This window comes from Ornithorhynchus anatinus, chromosome 4, assembly GCF_004115215.2.
Source record: "Ornithorhynchus anatinus isolate Pmale09 chromosome 4, mOrnAna1.pri.v4, whole genome shotgun sequence".
Taxonomy (NCBI): Eukaryota; Metazoa; Chordata; class Mammalia; order Monotremata; family Ornithorhynchidae; genus Ornithorhynchus; species Ornithorhynchus anatinus.
In genome coordinates, this window is record NC_041731.1 from 40,634,517 (window position 1) to 40,659,755 (window position 25,239).

Sequence of the window (25,239 nt, forward strand, 5' to 3'; positions counted from 1 at the left end):
CCCCACGTCTCACTACGCATGCTCCAGATAGCTTGACTTCTTCCCCCCCCGCCACTCCGCCTCACTACGCATGCTCCAAACAGCTTGGCTTCTCCGCCCCCCCCAGTCTCACTACGCATGCTCCAGATAGCTTAACTTCTCCCCGCCCCCGCCACCCCGCCTCACTACGTATGCGCCAAACAGCTTGGCTTCTCCGCCCCCCCCCCGCCCACGTCTCACTACGCATGCTCCAGATATCTTGGCTTCTTCCCCCCCGCCACTCCGCCTCACTACGCATGCTCCAAACAGCTTGGCTTCTCCGCCCCCCCCAGTCTCACTACGCATGCTCCAGATAGCTTGGCTTCCCCCCCCCAACACCTTACTACGCATGCTCGAAATAGCTTGGCTTCTCCCCCCCTCCCTCCGCCTCACTACGCATGCTCCAAACATCTTGGCTTCTCCGTCCCCCGTCTCACTACGCATGCGCCAGATGGTTGGCTTCTTCCCCCCTCCCCCCACCTTACTACGCATGCTCACAATAGCTTGGCTTCTTCCCCCCCCCCCAGTACGCATGCTCGAGATAGCTTGGCTTCACCTCCCAACGGTGATTATCGGGCGAGACGCCCGCAGATCTGCGCATGTGCGGGAGTCTTTTTTTTAAATGGTCAAACAGCCGAACGCAGGCGTCCTCCCCCCCTATCATCCCCGCAGGCGGGGCTTCTTCGTAGACGAGAGAAATGCGAACTCCGAGCGGGCAACCCTGCCTGTCTCCCGGGCGGGCAACGGCCTCCCGAGGGGAGGGGTGGTAATCGGGCGGCTGCCGGCGGAGAGAGGCGTCCGGGGGCGCGGTGACGTCAGCGACGTGGCGACGCAAGGGACGTGGTCGGACACGTCGGCGGCGCCGGAGGTGCCAAGATGGCGGCGGCGGGGGCCGTGAGGGGCCGCTGAGGCGCCGCCGGGGGGACGGAAGGAAAGAAGGAAGGAAGGAAGGACGGGCCGGCCGGCCGCTGAGGGAGCGGCCTCCCGCCCTCCGCCGCGCACATCCTCGGTAAGGCCCGCGGGACCCCGCGGAGGGGCAAACCCGCACACATCCCCATGCTGACGCCGTTTGTGCCGCTCCTACTATGCGCCAAGCGCTGCGGCGGGGAGAGGAGCGGCGCGGCTCGGCGGCCAGAGGAGTCAGAGGCCGTGGGTTCGAATCCCCACCCCGCCACTGAGCTGGGGGGGGGGGGCGGGCACTGCTCTGGGCCTCAGTGACCTCAGCTGGAAAATGGGGATGAAGGCTGAGCCTCACGGGGGACAACCTCATCGCCTCTGTCCTCCCCAGCGCTTAGTACAGTGCTCTGCACCTAGTAAGCGCTTCACAAATACCAACATTATTATTATTAAAATGGAGATGAAGACTGTCAGCCCTAAGGGGGGCAACCTCATCACCTCCGTCCTCTCTAGCGCTTAGATCAGTGCTTGGCACCTAGTAAGCGCTTCACAGATGCCATTATTATTATTATTGTTAAAATGGGGTTGAAGACTGAACCTCACGGGGGACATCCTCATCCCCTCTGTCCTCCCCAGCGCGTAGATCAGTGCTCTGCACATAGTAAGCGCTTCACAAATATCAACATTATTATTATTATTAAAATGGGGATGAAGACTGGGAGCCCTAAGGGGGACAACCTCATCACTTCTATCCTCCCCAGCGCTTAGATCAGTGCTTGGCACCTAGTAAGCGCTTCACAAATATCAACATTGTTATTATTATTAAAATGGGAATGAAGACTGAGCCTCACAGGGGACAACCTCATCACCTCTGCCCTCCCCAGCGCTTAGTGCTTGGCACATAGTAAGCGCTTCACAAATACCATTATTATTATTATTATTATTATTATTAAAATGGGGATGAAGACTGAGCCTCACAGGGGACAACCTCATCACCTTCTATCTTCCCCAGTGCTTAAAACAGGGCTGGGCACAGAGTAAGCACTTAATAAAGACCAACATTATTATTGTCAGGTTACTGGGAGCCCATCAGTGGGCAGGGATGGTCTCTATCTGTCGCCAATTTGTCCATTCCAATGCTTAGTACAGTGCTCTGCACATAGTAAGCGCTCAGTAAATACTGTTGAATAAATGCATATGATTGTTATCAGGTGTTCCCACGTGGGGCTCCCAGTCCTCAGTCCCATTTGGTAGATAATAATGATGGTATTTGTTAAGTCCTTACTGCGTGGCAAGCACTGTTCTAAGCGCTGGGGGGGATCCAAGGTCATGAGTTGTCCCACGTGGGGCTCGCAGTCTTCATCCCCATTTTACAGACCAGGTAATTGAGGCGCAGGGAAGTGAAGTGACTTGCCCAAAGTGACACAGCTGGCGGAGCCGGGATTAGAACCCGTGACTTCTGACTCCTTAGCCCGGACTCTTTCCACTGCGCCACGCACTTAGAGCAGTGCTTGGCACATAGTAAGCGCTTAACAGATACCAACATTATTATTATTATTATCAGGTGGTCGCACGTGGGGCTCCCAGTCTTCATCACCATTCGGCAGATAATAATGATGGTATTTGTTAAGCGCTCACTATGGGCCACACACTATTCTAAGCACTGGGGTAGATAGAAGGTGATCAGGTTGTCTCCTGTGGGACTCATAGTCTTCATCCCCATTTTACAGATGAGGGAACTGAGGCACAGAGAAGTGAAGTGACGTGCCCAAAGTCACACAGCTGACAAGTGGCGGAGGCGGGATTTGAACCCACGACCTCTGACTTCCAAGCCCGGCCCCTTTCCAGTGAGCCACACTGACAGATGAGGGAACTGAGGCCCAGAGAAGTGAAGGGACTCATCCCAAGCCACCCAGCTGACAAGGGGCGGAGCCAGAATTTGAACCCATGACCTCTGACTCCCCAAGCCCGGGCTCTTTCCACTGAGCCACGCTGGCAAAGCCCCCTCCCTCTGGGGTCGAGGGGCCGGGGGCCGGGGGCGAGGCTGCTCCGGTCCCCTCCGTTGTCATCCCTGTAATCAGGACATTTGTTAAACGCTTACCCTGTGCCAAGCGCTTTGCTGAACCCTGACTACGGGCAGATTGGGTTGGACACAGTCCCTGACCTGTAGGGAGATGGATACCGTCTCAATCCCCATTTGACAGATGAGGGAACTGAGGCCCAGGGAAGGGACTTGCCCAAGGTCACGCAGCATTCAGTACTTGTTTTGTCGCCAGTCTGTTTGTTTTGTTCTGTTTTTCGGTCGCCCCCGTTTAGACTGTGAGCCCATTATTGGGCAGGGATGGTCTCTATCTGTTGCCGAATTGTCCATTCCAAGTGCTTAGTACAGTGCTCTGCACATAGTAAGCGCTCAATAAATACGATTGAATGAATGAAGTGGCAGGGCGGGATTGGAACCCAGGTCCCTGGGCGGCCGGGTGGGTGTCCCGTTCCCCCCCCCCCATCCCCCCCCAACCTTGAGAACCGGATTTGGGGGGGAAAACAAATAATGGCATTAGTTAAGCACTTTCTATGAGCCAGGCACTGTTCTAAGCGCTGGGGCAGATACACGGAAAGCAGGTTGGACACAGTCCCTGTCCCACATGGGGCTCACGTCTTAATCCCCATTTTACAGATGTGGGAACTGAGACCCAGAGAAGTGAAGTGACTTAATAACGATGGCATTTGTATGTGCCAAACACTGTTTTAAGCGCTTGGCGGGGAGGTGAATACAAGGTGATTAGATTGTCTCATGTGGGGCTCACAGCCTTCACCCCCATTTTACAGATGAGGTAACTGAGGCACAGAGAAGTTGAGAGATTTGCCCAAAGTGACACAGCTGACAAATGGCGGAGCTGGGATTAGAACCCATGATCTCTGACTCCCAAGCCCGGGCTCTTTCCACTGAGCCACGACGCTTCTCTAATAATAATGGTGGTATTTGTTAAGCGCTTACTATGTGGGAAGCACTGTTCTAAGCGCTGGAGTTGGGGGGAATACAGAGTGATCAGGTTGTCCCATGTGGGTCGCACAGCCTTAATCCCCATTTTACAGATGAGGGAACTGAGGCCCAGAGAAGTGGAGGGCCTTGCCCAAAGTCGTCCACCCGCCCAGTGGCGGAGGCAGGATTCGAACCCACGTCCGCTGACTCCCAAGCCCGTTCTCTTGCCGCTAGGCCACGCTGCTTCCCAAGCTTCCCCGAAAGGGAGAGCGTTTCGAAATGCTGGTCTTGTCCCCCTTCCTATTCCCACGACTGTATTTACCACCTGACTTTCCCCAGGACCAGTTCATTTTCCCCCGTCTTCCCCTTTTCCCACCTGTCTTTACTAATTCGCTTTGTTGATCGTGTCGTTAAAGGTCAGCGACCTTTTTTATTTTTAATCCAGACACTGTCGTATCAGTACCCTGCCCTGAGTCCAGTGTCCTGACCACAGTAAGCGCCCAATAGATAGCATGGGTGATTTGCAGTGATCCCAGCACCGTGACAGGTTGTGTGCGTGCACAGATTAGTGCTCTGCACATAGTAAGTGCTCAATAAATACCATCTGATGATGATCTTGGGATCCTAGAATCCTAGGGCTGGATTGGACGGAGGTGTTTATCAAGGTGTTCCAGGGAAGACTGATGATCAGTCAGTCAGTGGTATTTATTGAGCGCTTCCTATGTGCAGGGCACTCTACTAAGCGCTTGGGAGAGTGCAAAACAGCGGAATTAGCAAACGAGCTGAAACACCTAGGACAACTCAGTTGACGGTATTGAATTTGAAGTATAGTTAGATTTGACTGGTTTCTTTGAATATTGAGTATTTCACCCCAAAGAGTTTAGGAAAAGATGGAGAATCTCTCTTTTCAGAACATATGGTGCTTTTTAGGTGAAACAGTGTAAGGTGGGGTTCTTCTGAGGTCTGTCCAGTTCACCAATCCGTTGCTGGGAAGAGAGCATGAAGTACTGTGTTTTAGGAAAGATGCTTGCTCTTGAATTCAGAACAGCACCCTTCCCCCCAAGTGTCTTTTAGTGTCCCTCCTAATGGAGAAAATTGCCTGGTAGTCTGGGCTGCAGCTGTATTTTCTCCCAGGGGTTCAAATTTAGAGGAATTTGTGTTTATCCAAATCCTCTCTTGCATTTGACGGAGTCACTAAGGCAAAGTGTTTATACGACCGTGATAAAATCACTTTGAAAATGATCACAATTATTTTAAGTTACTTTTTTTTAGCTCTTCTCTGTTTATTGAATTCGCCTAGGTATGACCGAGGTATGACACTAGGTTTTAATAATAATGTTGGTATTTGTTAAGCGCTTACTATGTGCAGAGCACTGTTCTAAGCGCTGGGGTATAATCAGGTTGTCCCACATGAGGCTCACAGTCTTAATCCCCATTTTACAGGTGAGATAACTTAGGTGCAGAGAAGTTAAGTGACTTGCCCACAGTCCCACAGCTGACAAGTAGCAGAATCAGGATTCAAACCCATCACCTCTGACTCCCAAGCCTGGGCTCTTTCCACTGAGCAGCGCTGCTTCTCTTTCAGCTAGTAAAAGATATTTCTCCCACTATTGAAATAAACTAAAGCTCTTTGGCTAGGATGATTTCTTTAAATACCTAGGATTCTTTCAGTTTTAGCTAGTTTTGTCCAGTGTTGAATAACTTAAAATTTTAAACAACAGTGGTAAGTTGTCTGTGGAATTAAGAGCATCGTGTTACATACAGTAAAGAAAGAGTCTGGGGTACAAAACAGTGCTAGTTAATCATTTATGTGCCGTGCCAAATGTTGTTTTTGTTTCTAATACATTTTATAAACATTACTGAAAATAGTTTTCAAAAATAAAGTGCTTTGTAAGTCATAGTATGGCACATCTCTGAAACATCCTTTTTAAGACATAAGAAACTAGTCTTAAAACTAATTTTTGTTGTAGGAACCTCTAATTTTTTTAAATGGTGCCTCTTGTGTGTTCTCTGTACCTCTTTAAAAATGATAATAATTGGACTTGTTAAGCCACGTACTGTGTGTCACGCACTGTCCTAAGCCCTGGGGTAGACACAAGTTAATCAGGTCGGACACAGTCCCTGTCGTACATGAGGCTCACAGAGTAGGTAGGGGGAGGGAGAACACACATCTCAAATCAGACTGTAGATAGGGGTAAAGGTTCCATCATTTCCATGACTTTTTTTTTTTCTGTGACCTCTAGGTATCACTTTCATTTCTATATTTGTGAATTGCAAAGGAGAGATCGTGTGAAATGTTGTGTGTATAGTGTATGTTGCATAAACAATTTTGCTTAGCTGAGGTCAGTTCATGAAAATGAAAGCAATCAGCTTGTTTTGTGGAAATCTTTATGCTGTGTTTTAAAAAGAAAAAATGATTGTGCCTTTGAAATGTGTTTGCCTGATAATAATTGTGGTATTTTTAAGTGTTTACTTGGTGCCAACCATTCTACCAAGCACTGAGATAGATACCGGAAAATCAGGTTGGACACAATCCCTGCCCTCCGAGGCGCTGACAGTCTAAATAGTAGGAGGAACAGGTTTTGAATCCCCATTTTACAGGTGAAGAAACTGAGGCACTGAGAAGTTAAGTGACTGCCCAAGGTCACCTACGAAGCAAGTGACAAGTCCTTAGAGAATTTTGCTTTTTTTATTAGTTAGATAAGTACCAGGTGGAGGGGTGGTGTTTGACCGTAGCAATGAGGAAAACCCAGAGGTATTCGTGGCAGATTCATATGAAATCTTGCAGTGACATTTAGAGTGCTTCCCTTTTTAAAATGGTATTTAAGTGCCTACTATACATCTAACATTGTTCAAAACACTGGGATAGGCTCAAGATAATCAGGTCAGATGCAGTTCTTGTCCGAGAGTGATGTACTAACTGCTTGGGAGAGTACAGTTGGGTTATAATAATAATAATTATGGTACTTGTTAAGCGCTTACTATGGGCCAAGCACTGTTCTAAGCACTGGGGGTAGATACAAGGTAATCAGGTTGGACACAGTCCCTGTCCCACAAGGGGTTCATACTCTTAATCCCCATTTTACAGATGAGGTAACTGAGGCACTGAGAAGTGAAGTGGCTTGTCCGAGGTCACACAGCAGACATGTGGCAGAGCCGGAATTAGAACCCAGGACCTCAGACTTCCAGGCCTGGGCTCTTTCCACTAGGCCACAATTAAAAGTAGAGCAGATCTGGTCCTCAAGGATTTTACAGTCTAGTGCAAGTAAGGTATCCACTGTTCACTCTTATTGGACATATTGTCAAAAGCTATTTTGTAAATTAATTTTTTGACTTCTGAAACTTCCTGGTATCTTTGTATGCCAATTTTAAAATGAGTAAAAGCCTAGAAAATTTTGTGAAAATACTTTGTTAGGATACCTAGGTGTCAACTTGTGCAAACCAGGACTCATTTAGGTAAGATTTTTAAGTAAATTAGAGGCTTGCTTGTATATTTCAGGATTGTGTTTAGTGCCTGAAGATTTTGCAGTAACTTTTCCAGACTAAGATTTGTGTTTGTGAAAGTCATAGTTTCACCAGCTGATTAATGTTTAGCAGAATACTAAACACTGTCAGTAAACCTTTGAGACGCATCATTTGTTCCATTACCAATTGCGGTAAAACAGAACTGGATTTTCTTATTTGTTTTGAAATAATAGCTTCTCAAGCTCCCAGCTTAGTCCTTGAACAAACGCGAACGAAACCCCTGATATTTTATTACGTATTTCTTTAGTCACCTTTTAAGATAGTTTGTTGACTAGAAAGTACTTAATGACAACCCATGATGCCACGGCCATCTTTAATTCAGTAGTTTCCCGCCAGAGTGAGAGAATAATTTTTAAAAAAATAGATAGACCCTACCTCGCCATGCAAATATTAATAATTGGTACCCCAAGAATATCGAGATTCCGGGTCCCACTCTTCAGAACCTTCAACTTGGCTATTTTCAAGGGTTTGAGAAATAGTTGAATAGATGGATTAAAGCACTTTCTGTTTTCCCTTTATCTCTTCCAATTTGTTTTTTTCCCGCCACTCGTACTCTTGCCCTATTCTCCCCTCTTGCTCTCACTCTCTGCCTCCTGCCTCTGGGTCTCCTATAGTGAGGCCCCTTTGCGGCGGGGACTCGGGGTTTCGGTGTTTGCGAGACTCGGGGTTTCAGTGTTTGCAGGACTCGGGGTTTCGGTGTTTGCGGAGGCAGGTTTCTCTCAGTCTTGGGTAGGAGGCACTGGGAGGACGAGGAGGAGGACGTAGACCCAGGCCATCTCATTCTGCTCCCCTCTTTGCCGGGCGAGTGGGCCTTCAGAGCCTGCACTGTGGGAAATGTGGCGGGGAGGGAATCACAGGGCTCGGACCCAAGGACTGGGAAGGAACTTTTTAGGTTCCTATGTCCCCGAGGTTTTCCCATCTCTAGGCTGAAAAATTGGAAAAGCCTGATGATAATGCTGCACCTTTTTTGTGGTTATTTCTTCCAAGAGACTGCGTGCTTGAACGCTTCAGTCTGGAAGTTTAATTTTAGTTTCATCGGGTCGGATTAACTTTGATTCTTGGAAAATACAAAGGGAATATAGGCTTCAGAGACGAGTGGTCTTTGGGCTACACTTGGACTGTTGCTTTAAATTGAAGATAAATTATCCTGGCTTGCAGGTAATGCTCTTAATGCTCCGATTTGAAAGGCCACCATTGTTAGGATATTTTTCTCTTGTTTGCCTTAGTGATTTACAGAAAGTGTTCTGGAAACTTGTGAATGAAATCTGTAGGTTGATATTTACATAATGTTTTAAAAAATGCTTTCAGCCATGCGGAAACAGGATTATTTGATTAGGCCAAGAACCTTCCACCAGCCAGCGTGGGCAAAAAACAGACATTTTATGCCATAGTGTAAATTTGACGCAGATTGTCTTCTACTTTTGGGGGAATTTTTTTTTTTTTTAACCGCAAACCTTTCATTTGTGGAATGACTGGAGAGTTCTCTTGGCAGTTTTTAAAATTTAGTAAAACCCTAACTGACTAACCTTATAAAACGCTTCTTTTCAAAAGGAAAAAGCCTGTGTTCAAATATAAGAAAAGCCAAATTTCTTTATCTAAGAGACTGGTCTTTTTTTAACTGGATCTTCTATTTGCTTAGAGAAACCTTTGAAGGAATTTCCTATTATGCCATTCATTCAATCGTGTTTTTTGAGCGCTTACTGTGTGCAGAGCACTGTATTAAGTGCTTGGAAAGTAGTCTGTCAGCTCCTAGTGGGTAGGGATCGTGTCTACCTTCTCTATTGTGGGGCTTTAGTGCAGTGTGCTGTGCACAGTGAGCGCTCAATAAATAGCATTGATCGATTGCTCCTATAAAAATTTAGACTGATCCAACTCAAGGTTAAAGGCTGTGCAAGGGGAATTGGCAAGTATCCAGTTTATTTGGGTAAGACTGACTTTTGTGAGGAGTTTTTCCGTGAGTTATGTAAACTAGTATCATCTTCTCCGTCGGTGAGGTCCGTCTTTGGTGTTCAGATGTATTTTCTTAATCTTTTCCAAGGAAAGTGATTATTATAAGAGCATTCTTTACAGTAGAGGAGACCTAGAGCGCTCGCCTCTATGGAAAAGTAACTTCTTGTTTTGTTCTTCTCTCCCTTCCCACTCCCCGCCAGTTAAAGTGGAAGCGGCTCTATCTCCTGCAGCTTTCGGCAAACAGCGTCTGATTCCAAGAGAAGAAAATCATGCAGCCGCCTCCCCAGACTGTTCCTCCGGGAACTGGCGGACCACCTCCTGTAGGAGGGATTCCTCGGAATAGGTATTGGTCTAACAGCCCTTACAGCAGGCGGGCGAACACCCCGGTGGCTCCGGCAGCCGGCCCCGTGCAGCCTGTGACAGACCCTTTTGCATTTGGTCGGCAGACTCCTCAAGGTACTCCGTTAGGCAATCAATCCAAAGGCAGCCCACTTGTTATGCAAGGTCCCTCAGGGGTGTTCCCTCAACCGTCCAATACGCAGGTGCCTCAACCACACGCTGGGGATAATCCACTCGGACTGCACCCGTCCTTACCGGGACCCCCGTCCCAACCTGGAGTGAATACCGATTTGTTTACAAATACGTCAGCTCCTTCGGCCTTGTCGGGGTGGGCTGCGAACAGCGGTGCAGAAATCCATCCCAACACGGAACCCGGGCCGCGCAACCCATCGGTCCCCTCGCATTACAGTTCCGGACCGGGACTGGAAAATTCGTACGGCGGCTACCCCCAGGGGAGTGTTCCTCCTCCCGGCAGGCCCCTCAGCAGACAGGATCCAAGCGCCCCATCCTCTGGGGCACCCACCACGTCGTCCTTCTTTCCTCCACCCCTTCAACAAACCGCGGCCCAGTGGAGGCCAGTCCAAGGAAGCCCGCCGCCGTCGCTGCATAATTATCCCCCCTTTGCGGAGCTGCCGTCTCACAGTACAGCCCCTCTGGCTCCTGGGATGTCCCATTTTCACCCCGGCGCAGGGCATCAGCAATATGTCCCACCAGTGACCGTGTCAGGACCTCCGGGGGGCGGTGAAAAGAGAGAGCCGGCCAGTGACCACCACCCTGAAAATAGGTTTAGCCAGACTCCGGGAGCGACCGCCCCTTGGGTGAGCCAGCCATACCCGGAACAGTTTTACCCACCCCAGCATCTGGCAGACCCTTCCCTTGCTAATCCCGTCGCTCAGGTAAATAGCTCAGAGAACCAGCCTCAGTATGGGACCGAGGCGGTACTGGGCCACGGACAGCCAGAGGCCCCTTCAGGGACCTTCTCGGTGTTCTTCGCGAGGGGAGAGGCCAAAAATGAGGAAAACCTTTCTTTGGGAATAGCTGGGAAATCTGATTTTGATGGCTTTCCTCCTAGTTCGGGACCCGGCTACCCTCACCCTCCCCACCCGCCGCAGCTTGGAGCGGCCGGCCTTCCTCAGGCGGCTGTCGTTCAAGGTTCCCCCAGTGAAGACGTGCAACGGGTCGTGGATGCCCCGCCGTATTTCTCTCAGCCTGCAAGCAACCAACATGACACACACACCGCTAAAAACACCGACCTTTACGCTGATGACAGATCAGGTGTCGGCGCAGCTCACGGGTCCCAGTTTGAAAACATCGAGAACTTGGAGTGCGTGCAGAATCAGGAAGTCCCGCCGAGCGAACCCCCAAATTTGCCCGCTTCCTCCCCGAACGAACTGTACCGGTACGGCCCGGCCACGGGGCAGCCGCTTCCAAAGCACAGTGTCGGGAGCCACGCCGAAGGGGGGTCCAACCTGGAGTCCCCCGACGCGCTCCCCCATCCTATCCGTTCCGAGAGCGTGTCCTCCAACTACAGCGGCGTCAGTCATCGGAGCGCGGCGAGTTCAGCGAGACCCCAAGAGCTGGTGGGCACGTTTATTCAGCAGGAAGTGGGAAAACCCGATGAAGAGCTCTCGGGGAGCTTCTTTAAACAGATCGACTCATCTCCTTTAGGGGGAGAGATCTGTGAGCCAAGCGTACACAAAAGTTATCACGGCAATCTGTCCCAGCCTCCTACCCCAAGTCCCCCTAAACCTACAGGGGTGTTCCAGACCAGTGCAAACAGTTCTTTCGAACCGGTGAGAGCCCACGGAGTCGGGGTGAAACCCGTCGAGGCCGACCGAGCGAACGTTGTGGCGGAACTGAGGGAGAACCCCGGGACCCAGAAGAATTCCAGGCCAAGTCCGGCCCTCCCGGCCGCCTCACCGGGCAACCTCGAACAACCCCCAGATAACATGGAAACCTTCTTCATGCCCCACGGGCATCCTCTGCCTCGGCCTGGCGACCCTGGGAGCCTGCTTCCCCATATTGGGGGACCACCTTTGGAAAATACTCCCCTGTCGTCCGAAAAGAGAGCATCGACTAGAGCTCACGCCAAGAAGTGCGAGAGTCCCGCCACCACTCTGTGGGCACAGAATGAACTGCCTAACTTTGGAGGAAATGTCCTCCTGGCCCCCGCCGCCCCTGCACTTTACGTACCCCCCAAGACCCAGGCTTCCGAAGTCATTCAGCCCCCCGACGAGGGACTGTCCCACCAGCAGGCCCGGAAGCCGGGATCCGTTCCCGTTCGTCCTCCAACGGACGGCAGCGTGTCCTCCGAAAACCTGGAGAACCCTCCCAAAATGGGGGAAGAGGAGGCCCTGCCGTCTCAGGCAAGTTCTGGTTACGCGAGTTTACTGTCCTCGCCGCCCACGGAATCTTTGCAAAATCAACCGATCTTGATTGCCCAGCCTAATCAGAGCTATAATCTGGCTCAGCCCAAGAATATTTCTATGCCCTTACCTAATCGGTTAAATCCTCCCGAAAATAATCAGTCTCAAAAAGACCCTCCAGTCGCGGACAGATCTACATCAGGCAGTCACGTCCTCCGCAGATCGGGGTCTGGAGAGAGCGTGCCTTTGCCAGGTTCTCTTAATTTACCCGTATCTGCCGGTTTGTCTAAGACTCCTTTTTCACAAGGCCCTGGTACCTCTCCTGAAATGGCCTCTAATCAACCTACCAATCTGCTAGTGCAGCCTCCACTTAACCTTGTCCCAGAAGGGCAGAAGAATCAGACCCCAGAAAACCTTCTTCCTGAATATGCCAGTAAAACGGTTAATTTACCTTCTTCCCCCGGGACACGTTTTCCTCCTGGAAACTCAGGTGTGATGTTAGTTCCACCGGTGAGCAGCACCTTGGTGCCCCAGAACAATCCCGCAGATCACTCCGGTAATCGGAAAGATATCTCTGAAGCGCTTGATTATGCGGTAACTCGGACAATGGAAAATCAGATGATAAATAATTCTGTGCATAATCCCGCGTCGGCCGGCAACCCGGCATTTTCGCAGAAAGCCGCTGCCGCTAATCACGCTGCTCCGTCTGGGCCAGAGGCGCGTGACAAGGAGCATTTCTATCAACAGGTAACGAAAGATCCGCGGCGTCAAACGGCCCTAGACGGAACCCAGCAAGGGGCGCTGGCCCCTCCGCAGCAAATAGCGGGCGCTCCGGGGCCCAAAGCAGTACCTTCTGGCCAGCCGTCAGACCCTTCCCATCCCGGCAGTCAGCCCGGCGTCGAAACCCCGCCTGGAAGTTCAGCCCCTCCGGCAGGTTACGGCCCGACGGCTGCCGGGCGGCCCCAGCTTCCGCCCGGGACCGGTGCCCCGGCTCCGGCCGTTAACGCCGGGCAGCCGTCGGGGCAGCAGGAACCCCCCCGGCCGCCGCCGTCTCAGACTCCTCAAAACGCCTTCGGTCCACCGCAGAACCTGCCACCTTACTATTATTACAGGCACCCTTACGAAGCCTATCAGCCTCCGTATCCACAGCCCTACCCCACAGATCCGCGCCTCGCTCCCCATCTTTACCAGGTATGGCGTTCGTTTCCCTTTTCTTGGGTTATTTTTGCTTTTCGCACACTGGTACCTGCTCTCCTCCCCGAGTTGAGGGTCGGTACTCTGAAACTGGGGTCTTTGAACAGCAGCCGTCTTGGTCACCGAATGTGATAGCGTTTTTCGGCAGTCCCGCGTATTCCCATAGAAAAGTGGTCATTGTAAGGAGGAATGGAAATACCGGTTCCATTAGTAGAAAGATATATCCTCGGAAATATCGATCAATAGTAGCTTCGGTAAAATACCCAAACTAAATAGAACCAAAGTGAAACTAAGACAGATGACAGCGTGTGAAGCTGGTACCTGTAAACCTTTTTATCGTAAAAGAGAAAAGGAAATATCTTCTGAAATTAATGGTTGGAAGGGAAAATTATTCTTTTCTTTTTCAAATGTACTGATGTTAATGAAGAGAGATCTTATTTTACATTTTCAGATGGCACAAAGGATGTTTGTTGGTAGAGAGTAGGTTTTGAAAACTTTAGCCAGGTTCAGTGGCATTCTTCTGGATGAATTTTAACAATTTGCAGTTGCCTGCCCTTAGATAGCTATGCACTTAAAATTAGGTTTAAGGTGGGTCAGAAGTACAGAAAAATTGTATTTAGCTGTGAAGCACAGAGCTGAAGAAGGTTTGATGAAAATGATTTGGATTCAGATAAGGTTTTTTTGCACTTATGCATTTGTGTTTGGCTTGAAGTGATCTAGTGATATTCAATATGTCTCTCCTGTTCAATGTTTAGTAGCTTTGACTTTTTTATACACAAGCAGTTTAAAATATTGAGCATTTCAAATCACAAATTCTGTAAACTAGAGTTTTCCTTTAGCTTCTGATAAGGGGAGAGAAGTGGGTTTTGTAACGTAAGGCACTAGAGAGATTTTCCCAGCTAATTAGTTTACTAGTCACTTTCGTTTCTGCAACAGCTTCATTGACTACAAATTGCTCTCAGCTTATTCAGCGCTGTTGTCTGAGATTATTTCCTTGTGCTTTTTCTTTGTAGCCTGTAGCTGTAATCCAGAGAAAACCAGTTTTTACAGCTGGCTTCTATTTTCTATCCCTTGTAATGGGTTTCAGAAAGATAAATTAAAGAGTTATGCCCTGGCTTGAGGCACATAAATTGCAGACTCTTTTTTTCTTTTTCCCCAGAGGATTTTGGGGGAAAAATGACTGGGGGAATAAACTGAAAAATAGAAGTGATCCTGTGCCAAGTCTACACTAGCAAATTATTTGCTCGTTATCTTAGTGTGAGGTGCTTTTTATTGCTGTTGTGGTTAACCTTTGGGTAAAAGTGTCCTCTTGGATCTGATCATTCATTTATTCACTCAGTCGTATTGATTGAGCGCTTACGGTGAGCAAAGCACTGTACTAAGCACTTGGGAGAGTTCAATACAATAGACACATTCCCTGCCCACACACAACGAGCTCACAGTCAGGAGGGGGAGACAGACAATATATATAAATAAATTAGACATATATACATATGTGCTGTGGGGGTGGGAGGGAGGTTGAATGAAGGTTGCAAGTCAGGGTGACGCAAAAGGGAGTGGAAGAAGAGGAAAAGGAGGGCTTAGCCAGGGAAGGCTTCTTGGAGGAGATGGGCCTTTAATAACGCTTTGAAGTTGGGGAGAGCAGTTATCTATCTGATATGAAGGAGGGCGTTCCAGGCCAGAGGCAGGGGGTGGGCGAGAGGTCAGCGGCCAGATCGACGAGAGTGAGGTACAGTGAGAAGGTTGATCATCTAATCAAGTCCAGATAATTGGAGCAAAAGCGAGTTTCTTAACCTAAGATAGGTAATTTGCCAGTGAAGACTGACCAATTTTAGCTCCTGTTAGAACTGTATATCTTCCGTCAGTATCACTGGGGCAAAGCACTAGTGAGCTATTAGGTGGGATTTTGTGTAGAGAATTCTGAGACTCTTGCATCACAATAAGGAGAGGTACTTAAGAGCAAAATCATCACCATCTACCAAAATTTTGCAATCAGTTAATAGCCCTGGTGAGAAGAAACAGTCATGTGATTATTTTGGAGAGCTTCTTTGGAAAGTAAGCGCTTAAGCCTTAATAATCATTGTCCCTTCCGATACTTCCACGTCAGATCAGCTATTGTGAACATAGAGGGTGTGGACAGCTGCCTCGTTGGCAGTCTTTGAACAGAATCCAACGATTTAGAGAGTATGGGTTTGTACTGTTTTGGATAGTTGCTACCTTTTAGGGTTCTGGGTCCTTTGAAGGCCTGCATTTGTTTCAGAGATCTAATAGTCATTCTGCAGTGTATGTCGCAGAGAAAAAAAATGCACGTCTTTATGGACTACTGACATTTGTAATGTATACTTTGTTCAAAAAAGAAAAATCTTCCCTTCTCTAGGAGGACGCCTATGGCCTGTATGACCCCCGCTACAGACACTACGATAGCGGTACAGAGTATCCTGAGAGTTATAGATATGCTGAACCAGAACGCCCTAGTTCAAGAGCTAGTCACAGTTCAGAAAGACCATCTTCAAGGTATGTGGCCCAACCTTGATGTGTTTTTTACATTTGGTGCACCCCAGTTTCATTTTTCTCAATTTAGTTAGGGTGCAGTTATAATCATGGACATTGTGAAGCAAGATGGCTCTTGGTCCAGCATCTCCAGCAACCTGCCGCTGATACAGGGACTGCCGCATACTCACCCACTGTTCCCAGGGCCCAACCCCATCTCCTCATGATGTGTAGCCTCGGTATCCGGCTCGCTGAGAATTAGGAGGCAGAAATCTTTCCCTTCCTTTACTTCTCAGCTGGATGGTGATTTTGAGTGAATGAACTCCAGCTACCCACTTCTAAGACTAGTACCGAAAACCACCTTCGAAACAAAACCCTCTAAACCGCCCCCCCCCCCTTATGTTAAAGTTCCTTCAAAAAGGAATACTTTTACAGGTGAATAGTCTGGGTTGTCTTCTAGCCCCGTGTCACGGTCCTTGGGGGCTGGAGCCGGAACTAGTGGGTTACTTAGAGACCCGAGGGGACGCAAACAGAGGGAGTCAGGTGGAGAGAGAAGCCAGTAAATTTCATAACCAAGGCTTCATTTGTTAAAAGACAGGTGTTCTGAGGATTTAGCTCCCTGAAGCTAGCCAGCAGTTACTCATTCTGGTGAACAGAGGTTGCGCACTTTACACGTATGGGTGTCGATCCTGGCGGGCCAGGTACCACGGCCCGGGCGTCCCCGTCACGCCAGGCCGATCTGCGGGGCCAGGCCAACTGGAGAGTCGGCGCTGCAACTAGCCCGAGCCTGCGGCGGGCCACCCCTCCTAGCCCATCACCAATTGCGGAAGTGCTCCGGGTCACCATCTGGGCTCCAAAATCGGTTGGCAGATTCCCACTGGGCTCCACGCGAGTCCCGGGTGGCAGCTTTTTTTGATGGGGACACTTTCTCTCCTCCACCACGGCCATCCGTGAAGGGGGATCACGGGTCCAGAGGCCATGAAGAGAGACGTGCTCAGCTGCTGTCTTGGGCAGGGGGATTTTTCATCCGGGATAGGCGGGACCCACGTTGACATTGCCCACCTCAGGGACCACCTTCTACTTCGTCTGGCTTTAAACTAGTTCTTGGATGGGGAGGCTTGTGTGGGCGGCCACACTCTGGAAACTCGTTTTGTTATTTGAGTATCTTTACGTAGTAATCTTTAAAAAAAAAAAAATGAATAAAGTTCCAAAGTACCACCTTCTTCCTTCCTGTCATCTCTGTCTTCTTACACCTCACTCTTGTGTGCCTTCTCTCTGTCTCTATCTCTCTCACTTTCCATATCTCTCACTTTCTGTCTTTCTCTGTGTCCCCTAATTGGCCCATCCATTTTTGTTGTAAAGAAATTTCATAATAAATCTAATGACTTCTGAGAGTATATCATTCCACGGTGCCCGGATACAATACTGGACTGCCTGAGTATTATAACTACATGATATAGGATCAAGATAGAGTTTCAAGTTGTGAAATGCATATTTACTCCCCAACTCTTACATTTATCCCGTGCAGTTTATTTTACAGTAGTCACAACTAAGTGGAAAATGGTATTTGAAAAACCCACTGATTCAGCCTTTTTATTGAATAAGAATTGAAGCCAAGAATGATTTTTTTGGTGTGACTTTTTAAGTTAGTGGAAACTCTTTGTGGGTGTGTATGTGTCTGTTGCACAGTGGACTGAGATGGAAAAGGGAACCGATGAAGGCGTATCATTAGTTGTGGTTAAATTGCCTGTCCTTTGATTCTCTGAATCTGTTCCCCTGAAATGTTTTTGGGCAAGGGCCGAGGAGCCGTTTGCCTCAAATACAGACAGTGCTCCGAATAAAATATTCAACCTGCACACTTTTAAAATAAAGAAACCTATCTCGCAAACACCATCCTGATTGTGTTTTTCGTACTGTGAGGTTTTCCATCTTGCATTAATTTATCTGAAAACAGACTTTGCCTCATTCCCTATTTTCCTGGCTCCGGTGCACAGTACATTAAGGCACCTCGAGTTTTTACACAGACTCTGTCTCTTTGGAGCACTTTGAGCCTGGGAAGCTGTCCATTTTTTTCTCTGTCCCTAATGGGAACTCTAAAAATAGGATGTTTGCCCATGCTGTAGGGACCCAATATTGCCATACCATCTGGGAAGTACTGATTTGTAAGGTAGATGGAAAATGGAAATTTGAATCCGTAAGTGGCAGGGAGGAGGAGAGCAGGTAGGCAAAGCCCTTCTAACCAGACCAATTTTCTCACTCCCTGCCAAGCTGCTGATTAACCTAGATATTAGTTTCAAGAGGTTAAAGATGGCAGTGGCTACCAAGAAGGCAGTCCAGGGGCACCTGGTTTAGGCTGACTTGGCATCCCCATTAAGGACAAGGGGATTATGTTTTGCACTTCTGTGTCTTGTTGTGCTGATGAGCCTAGCAACAAAGCCTGCTAGGTAGGCCTTGTTTTCATGGTAGCTACTGCAGTGGGGATATTAGGATGAGTATTAAAGCAAACCAGACCTTTCAAGTTTAACAGCTGTTAGATGGTAACTACTGACCTGAGATAAATTTGAACTGATAATGTAGTTCATTGTACCATGTCTTGTCAGCTGCCCCTCTCCCCTTCCTCTAGGACCCGTATTTTCCTAGCATCCATATTTTCAGTTTGCTGTCATCTTATTAGCTCACTTTTCATTCATTTACATATTTGTTTGTCAGGACTATTGTGTCTGATGTCGAGCTATAAGAGACCATTTTTTTTTTTTGTTAAAACCAGCCTTTTCTGTCTTTCAGACAGGGATATCCTGAGAGATACTACAATACCAAAGGTGGATGGAGCAGCCAGAGTGATTTCTATGCAAATTATTATTCCAGCCAGTATGATTATGGAGGTAAATTTAGAAATGACCAGAGCTTCCCTAGGCACTAGATGCTGTAGATGCTTCCCAGAATATCAAGAACTTTTAACATGCAAAAAAGCCTAATGAATAGCAAGCAATTCCTAAATGAATAATTTTCAATTTGATTTTCCATACTGTTCAAGAGTATTTTGATTCGGAGGAGAAGTAAAAAATCTACATGTAGAAATGGGACAAGAAACTGAGTTATAATAGTTATAGTGTTAAGACCTTACTGTGTGCAGATCACTGTATGACGGGCAGGGAAAGAGTATTCAAGAGAGAAATAGGCACAGATCCTGTCCCTTCAGGTTCACAGATATGTCTATACTGGCTGTTTTTGTTTTGTTAAACCTCACAATAAATAGATGTTAAATATGCCATTACTGAACCTGTTTAATGTTAAGTTCCCAATTCTTTTCATTTTGTTTTCTTTTTTTTACAGAATTGAGATTTGTAATTGTTTCTTGATGACCGTGTCTCCTTCCCCAAAACTCTTCTTAATTTCTCAGTCCTCTTGAATTTACTCCCAGTCTACTAGTCCCTAGGAAATGCTAATTTGGCTCTTAGCTATGGCTGCGCTTAGATGCAGATGCAGTTTGCTGCAGCGATTTTTGCCGTTCCACTTGGCAACACCGCTTGGTTTTTCCTAGGATTCCTTGACATCTCTTGAAATAGTTTCCAGGTTAGGCTGCAGGCAAAATAATCAACTCAGCAGCTTCTGAGTTGATTTTTATAAGTGGGATATTTCTAAACCTGGATTTTATGAATCATCAGAGGAAATAATTCAGTCATTAATGTCCACCTTAACATTAAAGTGTGCCTTAAGTGTTTTGAATTAACATGGGTTATGGAATAGAAAAGTGAGAATTGAAGTATTGGGGTAAATCTGACTTGAGTGGTAGGGGGGATGTTATTAAAAAATACTATGACAGAGGTGATAGATGGGGCCTCCTTAAAAAAAAAAAAAAAAAGGGTACCAAGCTCTGGGGTAGATCCAAGATAATCTGATTGGGCACAGTCCATGTCCCACATGGGGCTCATAGTCTTAATTCCCGTTTCACAGATGAGGGAACTGAGGCACAGAAATGAAGTGATTTGCCTAAGGTCCCACAGCAGACTCCCAAGCCTGTGCTGTGTCCACTAGGCAATGCTGCTTCTCACGCTGCCCCCTATATTCAGTTTCTTCTCTTGAATTACTAGCTCATCGTGGGCAGGGAATGTGTTTCTTGTTATATTGTACTCTCCCAAGTGCTTAGTACAGTGCTTTGCAAAAAGTAAGTGCTCCATAAATGCTATTGAATGAATGACTGAATGAGTACTAAGCCATCCATTTCATCCTCTCAGATCCAAGTCGCTGGGAACGTTATCAGTATGACCCCAGGTACCGGGATTCCCGCTATGACCGCAGATACTGGTATGATTCCGAACACGATCCATACAGGAAAGAGCCATATTACGATGACAGGTTAGTGATGAGAGCTTGGAAGATTTGGAACAAAATGGGTGAGAGGTATTCCCTTTGTTCCTTTCCTTGATTCATTTGTAACTTTCTGAAAATCTAAGCTGGCCCATAGAGTTTCTCGGGAAGAATTGGCTCTCAAGATCCTGGGTTGGAAACAGAAAGATTTACGGATGAGACACCTTCAACAGGGTTTCTATATCTGAATTAGTACAGTGGTATTCAGGTCAGTTTGCTAAGAAAAATGAAGGTTATGATTTACATTGGTTGTGAGAACATTCAGGCATGTTGGTATGTTTATTCTTTTTATCATTAGGTTAATTATTGGCACACATTACAAAGGCCACTTTACTAACCCGTGTGAGGCCCAAAACCTGTGAATTTTCATGTTTATTTTATCCAAGTTAGAATCCTTCTTTTGGGTTTAGCAGTTGGAGTTTAGAGAAAGATCACAGCTCTAATTTTGAATGTCCTGGCTTTTTGCAGCCTGTGACTTACTGAAATATTTCCCGTGGGATATAATGTCCTCTTAAGTTAGTAGTTTTCCTTACACTTTTATCACTCTCATCACTCTTCTCTGCCTTCCTCATTGCCTTCCCTGTCCTCAAAAGCATTAGAGCCTTGCTTCAGCTGGAATTCTGGGGCTGGGTCCAATTAGACTTGGATTTTGGCAAGTATGGGACCTACTACTGCATCAGCACTAGTTTTTATTTTGATCAGGCCTTGATTTCTGGGGAAGGGGAAAAGTCAATTTCATACCTTCATGAAACTTCACAATCGACTAAGTGTTACTTTTTCACTTGGGATTTGGGATCCTAGAGAGCCCAGTCACTTCACTTCTCTGTGTTTCAGTTCCCTCATTTGCAAAATGGAGATTAAGAGTATGAGCCCTATGTGGGGCAGGGACCGTATCCAACCCGATGATATCGTATCTACCCCAGCTCTTAAGAACAATGGCTGGAACATGATAAGGGCTTAACAAAAACCGCAGTTATTATGAACAAGACACTGTGATTATGCACTTGAAAGACTGTCTCTTCTTGTCTCCCCCTTCACCTCCAATTTTTTTTAAAGTATCTGTTAGGCACTTACTATGTGCCAGACACTGTTCTAAGCACTGGAGTAGATGCAAGTTAATCAGATTTAACACAATTCATGTCCCACATGGGCTTACAGTCCTAATCCCCACTTTACAGATGAGGTAACTGAGGCACAGAGAAGTTAAATGACTTGCCCTAGGTCATACAGCTGACAAGAGGCAGAGCCAGGATTAGAACCCAGGTCCTCCTGACTCCCAGGACAGTGTTCGATCCATTAGGCCGGGCTGCTTCTGTTCTCTTCATCCTCTACGCCAGGTTCACACATGGGAAGCCTGAGTTGGCTTGTTTGAATGGTGAGGGCCACCTTTCCCCAAATTGAACTTGGCTTTCTTTCCCTTTCCCAGCCCTGGCTGACCCTTATCCACCTTCACCGACCTTGACTCTTTTGTCCTCCCGACTCTGCCCAGACCGCTCGATTGCTTCTAATTCCCAATCCCTGCATCACAGTTCTTTTTCAGATAAAGTGTTTTTCTTCACTACTCCCCCTAGGCCTGAAAAATATGAGGATCACTGGCGGTACGATCCTCGATTTACTGGGAGTTTTGATGACGAACCTGAACCCCACAGAGATCCTTACGGTGATGAGCTGGACAGACGCAGTGTCCACAGTGAGCATTCCGCCCACAGCCAACAGAGTTCCCATAGTCGTCAGAGTAGCTTCAGCTCTCGGTCTCGTCAGGTGAGTTTCTGAAAAATGTATTTTTGATCCCTTGAAGTTTGAAATTTAGCTCTCACCATCAGTTTATAAACCTGTTGCCACTACCTTCTTGCCACCTGGATATTCTACTTTCTGGTTCCCACAAGTGTGACTTTTAGTATTAGGGCTGCTAGCAGATAATTGAATTGCCGAGTGTCTCTAAGTTGAGTAATAGTAATATTAATGGTATTTGTTAAGCACTTACTGTGTGCCAAGCACTGTTCTAGGCTGTCAGGGGGGAATACAAGGTCATCAGGTTGTCCCACTTGGTGCTCACAGTCTTAATCCCCATTTTACAGATAAGGTACAGAGAAGGTACAGAGGCACAGAGAAGCTGACTCACCCAGAGTCGCACAGCTGACAAGTGGCGGAGTTGGGATTAGAACCCATGACCTCTGACTCCCAAGCCCGTGTTCTTGCCAGTGAGCCATGCTGCTTCTCTACCTTCTGCTTAGAGTCCACTAAGAGATTTTCCTTTGAATGTCTAACCAATGTTGACTGATGTGGGAAAGATCTTTGGGGTATGGGACTGAATTAATTTCATGGAAGCAGTTGAAAAATCATATTAAATTATTGGTATGAATTTTGTTTGGTCCATTGCTGTTGTATTTGAAAAGCAGCGTGGCTTAGCTGCTCAGCTTCCTCTGTGCCTCAGTTACCTCATCTGTAAAATGGGGATTAAGACTGTGAGCCCCACATGGGCCAGGGACTGTGTCCAACCTGATTCCCTCGTATCTCCCCCATTGCTTAGAACAGTGCTTGGCACCTAGTAAGCGCTTAACAAATACCATCATCATCATCATTATTATTATTATTATTACTACTACTACTGCTATATTTTGGGCAAGGCACACCATTTGTAAATTATTGTTAAGTAATCGTTCGCAGCTTTAAGCTATGCAGATATTTTGCTTTTAGAATGCAGTAGCATTCATCATTCATTCTTTTTTCATTATTCCCAGAGCCAGATCTATAGAAACCATGATGTGACTGCTAATTCATATGATGCCACAGCTCAGCCAGGCTCCCATCATGGAGACTATTCCTATGGATACAGTAATCACTTCAAGGATGCACAGACTTTTGTAGATTACGGCTACCCTTCTGAAACAGGATGGTCCGCTACAGAACACGGTATGTTGAGGAATGTATCCGACAGGGAAAGGGACAGGAAGGATAGTCCAGAGTTCCCTCTTTCCCCACATCCTGGAGTGGTCATTGTAGCAAATGGACAGAAGAAAGCAAATTCCCTTTTCTTTTCATCTGTGGCGGTCTTCCTCAGAAATCAATCAATCAGTGCTATTTATTGAGCACTTACTGTGGGCAGAGCACTGTATTAAGCACCCGGGAGAGTTGGTGTACACGTTGCCTGGCACATGGAGCTCACAGTCTGAGGAAGTCCTGTTACTGACCAGTCATTCCTAGATCTGTTTCTCACTATTGACTATATATTGTGTGTATTCTGAAAGTCTTGTGTGCAGCCATTGCAATTGTAAATGCCAGATATCACGAAAGCCTCCCTCCCCCCCAATACTTTGAAGCTTTATTTCTGCTTCACGGAAAACTTTGAGAATCGTATATCAAATCAGCCGACTGGTGACATGTTTACCTAGTTCATCCCTGAATATTGAAAATCTTTCCGTAAAAATAGATTCTTTCCCCCCTTTCATGTGGAAACCGATGGCTTTTGACAATTTAATTGGATGCTAAGGTAATAGCAGTCTCATCATCACCTTAAGGTTTGTGCTGGTTAGAGGAAAGCCGTGCAAATCAATGCATATCACAGGTTCTGAATGTTCATATTAGACACAGAGAAAAAAACTCAGAAAATTAAATAGAGTTCAGTGTGGAATATTTCTCAAGATCTCTAGGCTAGGACTGCTGCTTGTTCATATTGAAAGAATCTGTCCAAAATCCAGATTTTGACAGCAGTACAACTTTTTCAGAACCCTTCTCCTTTTTTCTTAGGTATCCCTCACCTCTTCAAGTAAGGAATTTTAATATTTTATTTCTTGCAATAGGAAAGAAACAGACATGGCTATATTTTTGAATGTTTGCCAGAAGTGTGCCTGAGTCCTTATGTTTAATAAGAATTTAATAATGTGATTGTATTTAATTTTAACCATTGATTCCCTCTTAACTTTATACATGAGGTTTGTAAATGCATGTTTATTTTATAAATCCAAACTAACAGTTAATTTTAAAAGAAATTGTTGCAAAACCCAATAGTTTTTTTTTTTTCTTTCAAATTTAGTTCCTTCAAGACCATCCACACCTGAGAAATTTTCAGTGACTCATGTCTGTGCACGATTTGGGCCTGGGGGTCATCTTATTAAAGTGCTTCCCAACCTGCCTTCTGAAGGGCAGCCAGCTTTGGTTGAGATACACAGCATGGAGGTAACAATGTTAATGCCTTGAGAATTTTTTTTTTTTTGCATCCACATTTTAAGGAAAATAGAGGCTGTTTTCATTTAGCTTTTTTTATTTTTGACATTCTCAGCCTTTAAAATTGCAACACAGAAAAAACCTCAGTGGTATGCCAAAATTAAAATATTTATGCTTTCCCCCAAACCTTTGTTGGGTCTTAAATTTTCCAATTCTTCCCTAAATTTTTTCACAGTTCTGTTAAAAGGCAACATTGTCATATCTGTGTAGATTTCTGGAGTAGTGCAAGAGAAGTTTGCATTTACTTTTTTTACCTTAACCACTGGATTACGTTCAGTAAGACTGTCACTTGCGTATAGATGATGTCTCAATTTTAATTTTGCCATATGTATTTTAGGCCTTCATATTTGTTTATTTGAAAATTTGGTTTATCATTATCTTCTGATTTAGACTATGCTGCAACATACTCCGGAACAGGAAGAGATGAGGTCATTCCCTGGACCACTAGCTAAGTATGTACTATTCAATGTTATATTTCTTATATATAATGATAGTTGCTAAGCCTAGCATTTTGTTCAACTTTTTTTCTGTGGCACTGAATTCTGTTTGTTCCTGTTTTAGAGATGACACCCATAAAGTGGATGTTATTAATTTTGCACAGAACAAAGCAACGGAATGTTTTCGAAATGAAAATTTACTTGATAAAGAGTCTGCCAGTCTTCTCTGGGATTTTATTGTACTGTTGTGCAGGCAGAATGGGGTATGTTTCTTTTCATTGGCTTTTGCGTGTTTCAAGTTTTAGAGAGAACTGAAGGAAATCCTAGTGAGTTTTGATCCCAACTGGAAGGTAATAACTGTTACTGGTAAAGCCCTTGAGTAAATATGCTGCATTTGAGTCTAGGAAATATGAAATGTTTGTGGCCTTTGTAAGGGAGATAAAAATCAGAG

The 25,239-nt window shown here is 46.4% G+C and overlaps 1 protein-coding gene across 7 annotated transcripts in view; it reads left to right on the plus strand.

The window, feature by feature from the left end:
* Positions 1–596: 596 nt before the first annotated feature.
* Positions 597–25,239, plus strand: part of SEC16A (SEC16 homolog A, endoplasmic reticulum export factor) — a 45,033-nt gene continuing 20,390 nt past the window's right edge. For 3 of the 7 annotated variants that reach the window (XM_029061941.2, XM_029061942.2, XM_007656157.4), the window contains exons 1-10: positions 598–1,027; positions 9,571–13,266; positions 15,647–15,783; positions 18,544–18,641; positions 19,995–20,115; positions 21,699–21,888; positions 22,869–23,040; positions 24,161–24,303; positions 24,742–24,803; positions 24,913–25,051. In XM_029061941.2, the coding sequence (XP_028917774.1) occupies positions 9,640–13,266; positions 15,647–15,783; positions 18,544–18,641; positions 19,995–20,115; positions 21,699–21,888; positions 22,869–23,040; positions 24,161–24,303; positions 24,742–24,803; positions 24,913–25,051 (4,689 nt within the window). In that variant the 5' untranslated portion in view covers positions 598–1,027; positions 9,571–9,639. Of the gene's footprint in view, positions 1,028–9,570; positions 13,267–15,646; positions 15,784–18,543; positions 18,642–19,994; positions 20,116–21,698; positions 21,889–22,868; positions 23,041–24,160; positions 24,304–24,741; positions 24,804–24,912; positions 25,052–25,239 lie in introns of all 7 variants that reach the window. The other 4 variants (XM_029061943.2, XM_029061944.2, XM_039911787.1 and 1 more) reach the window with 4 other exon arrangements.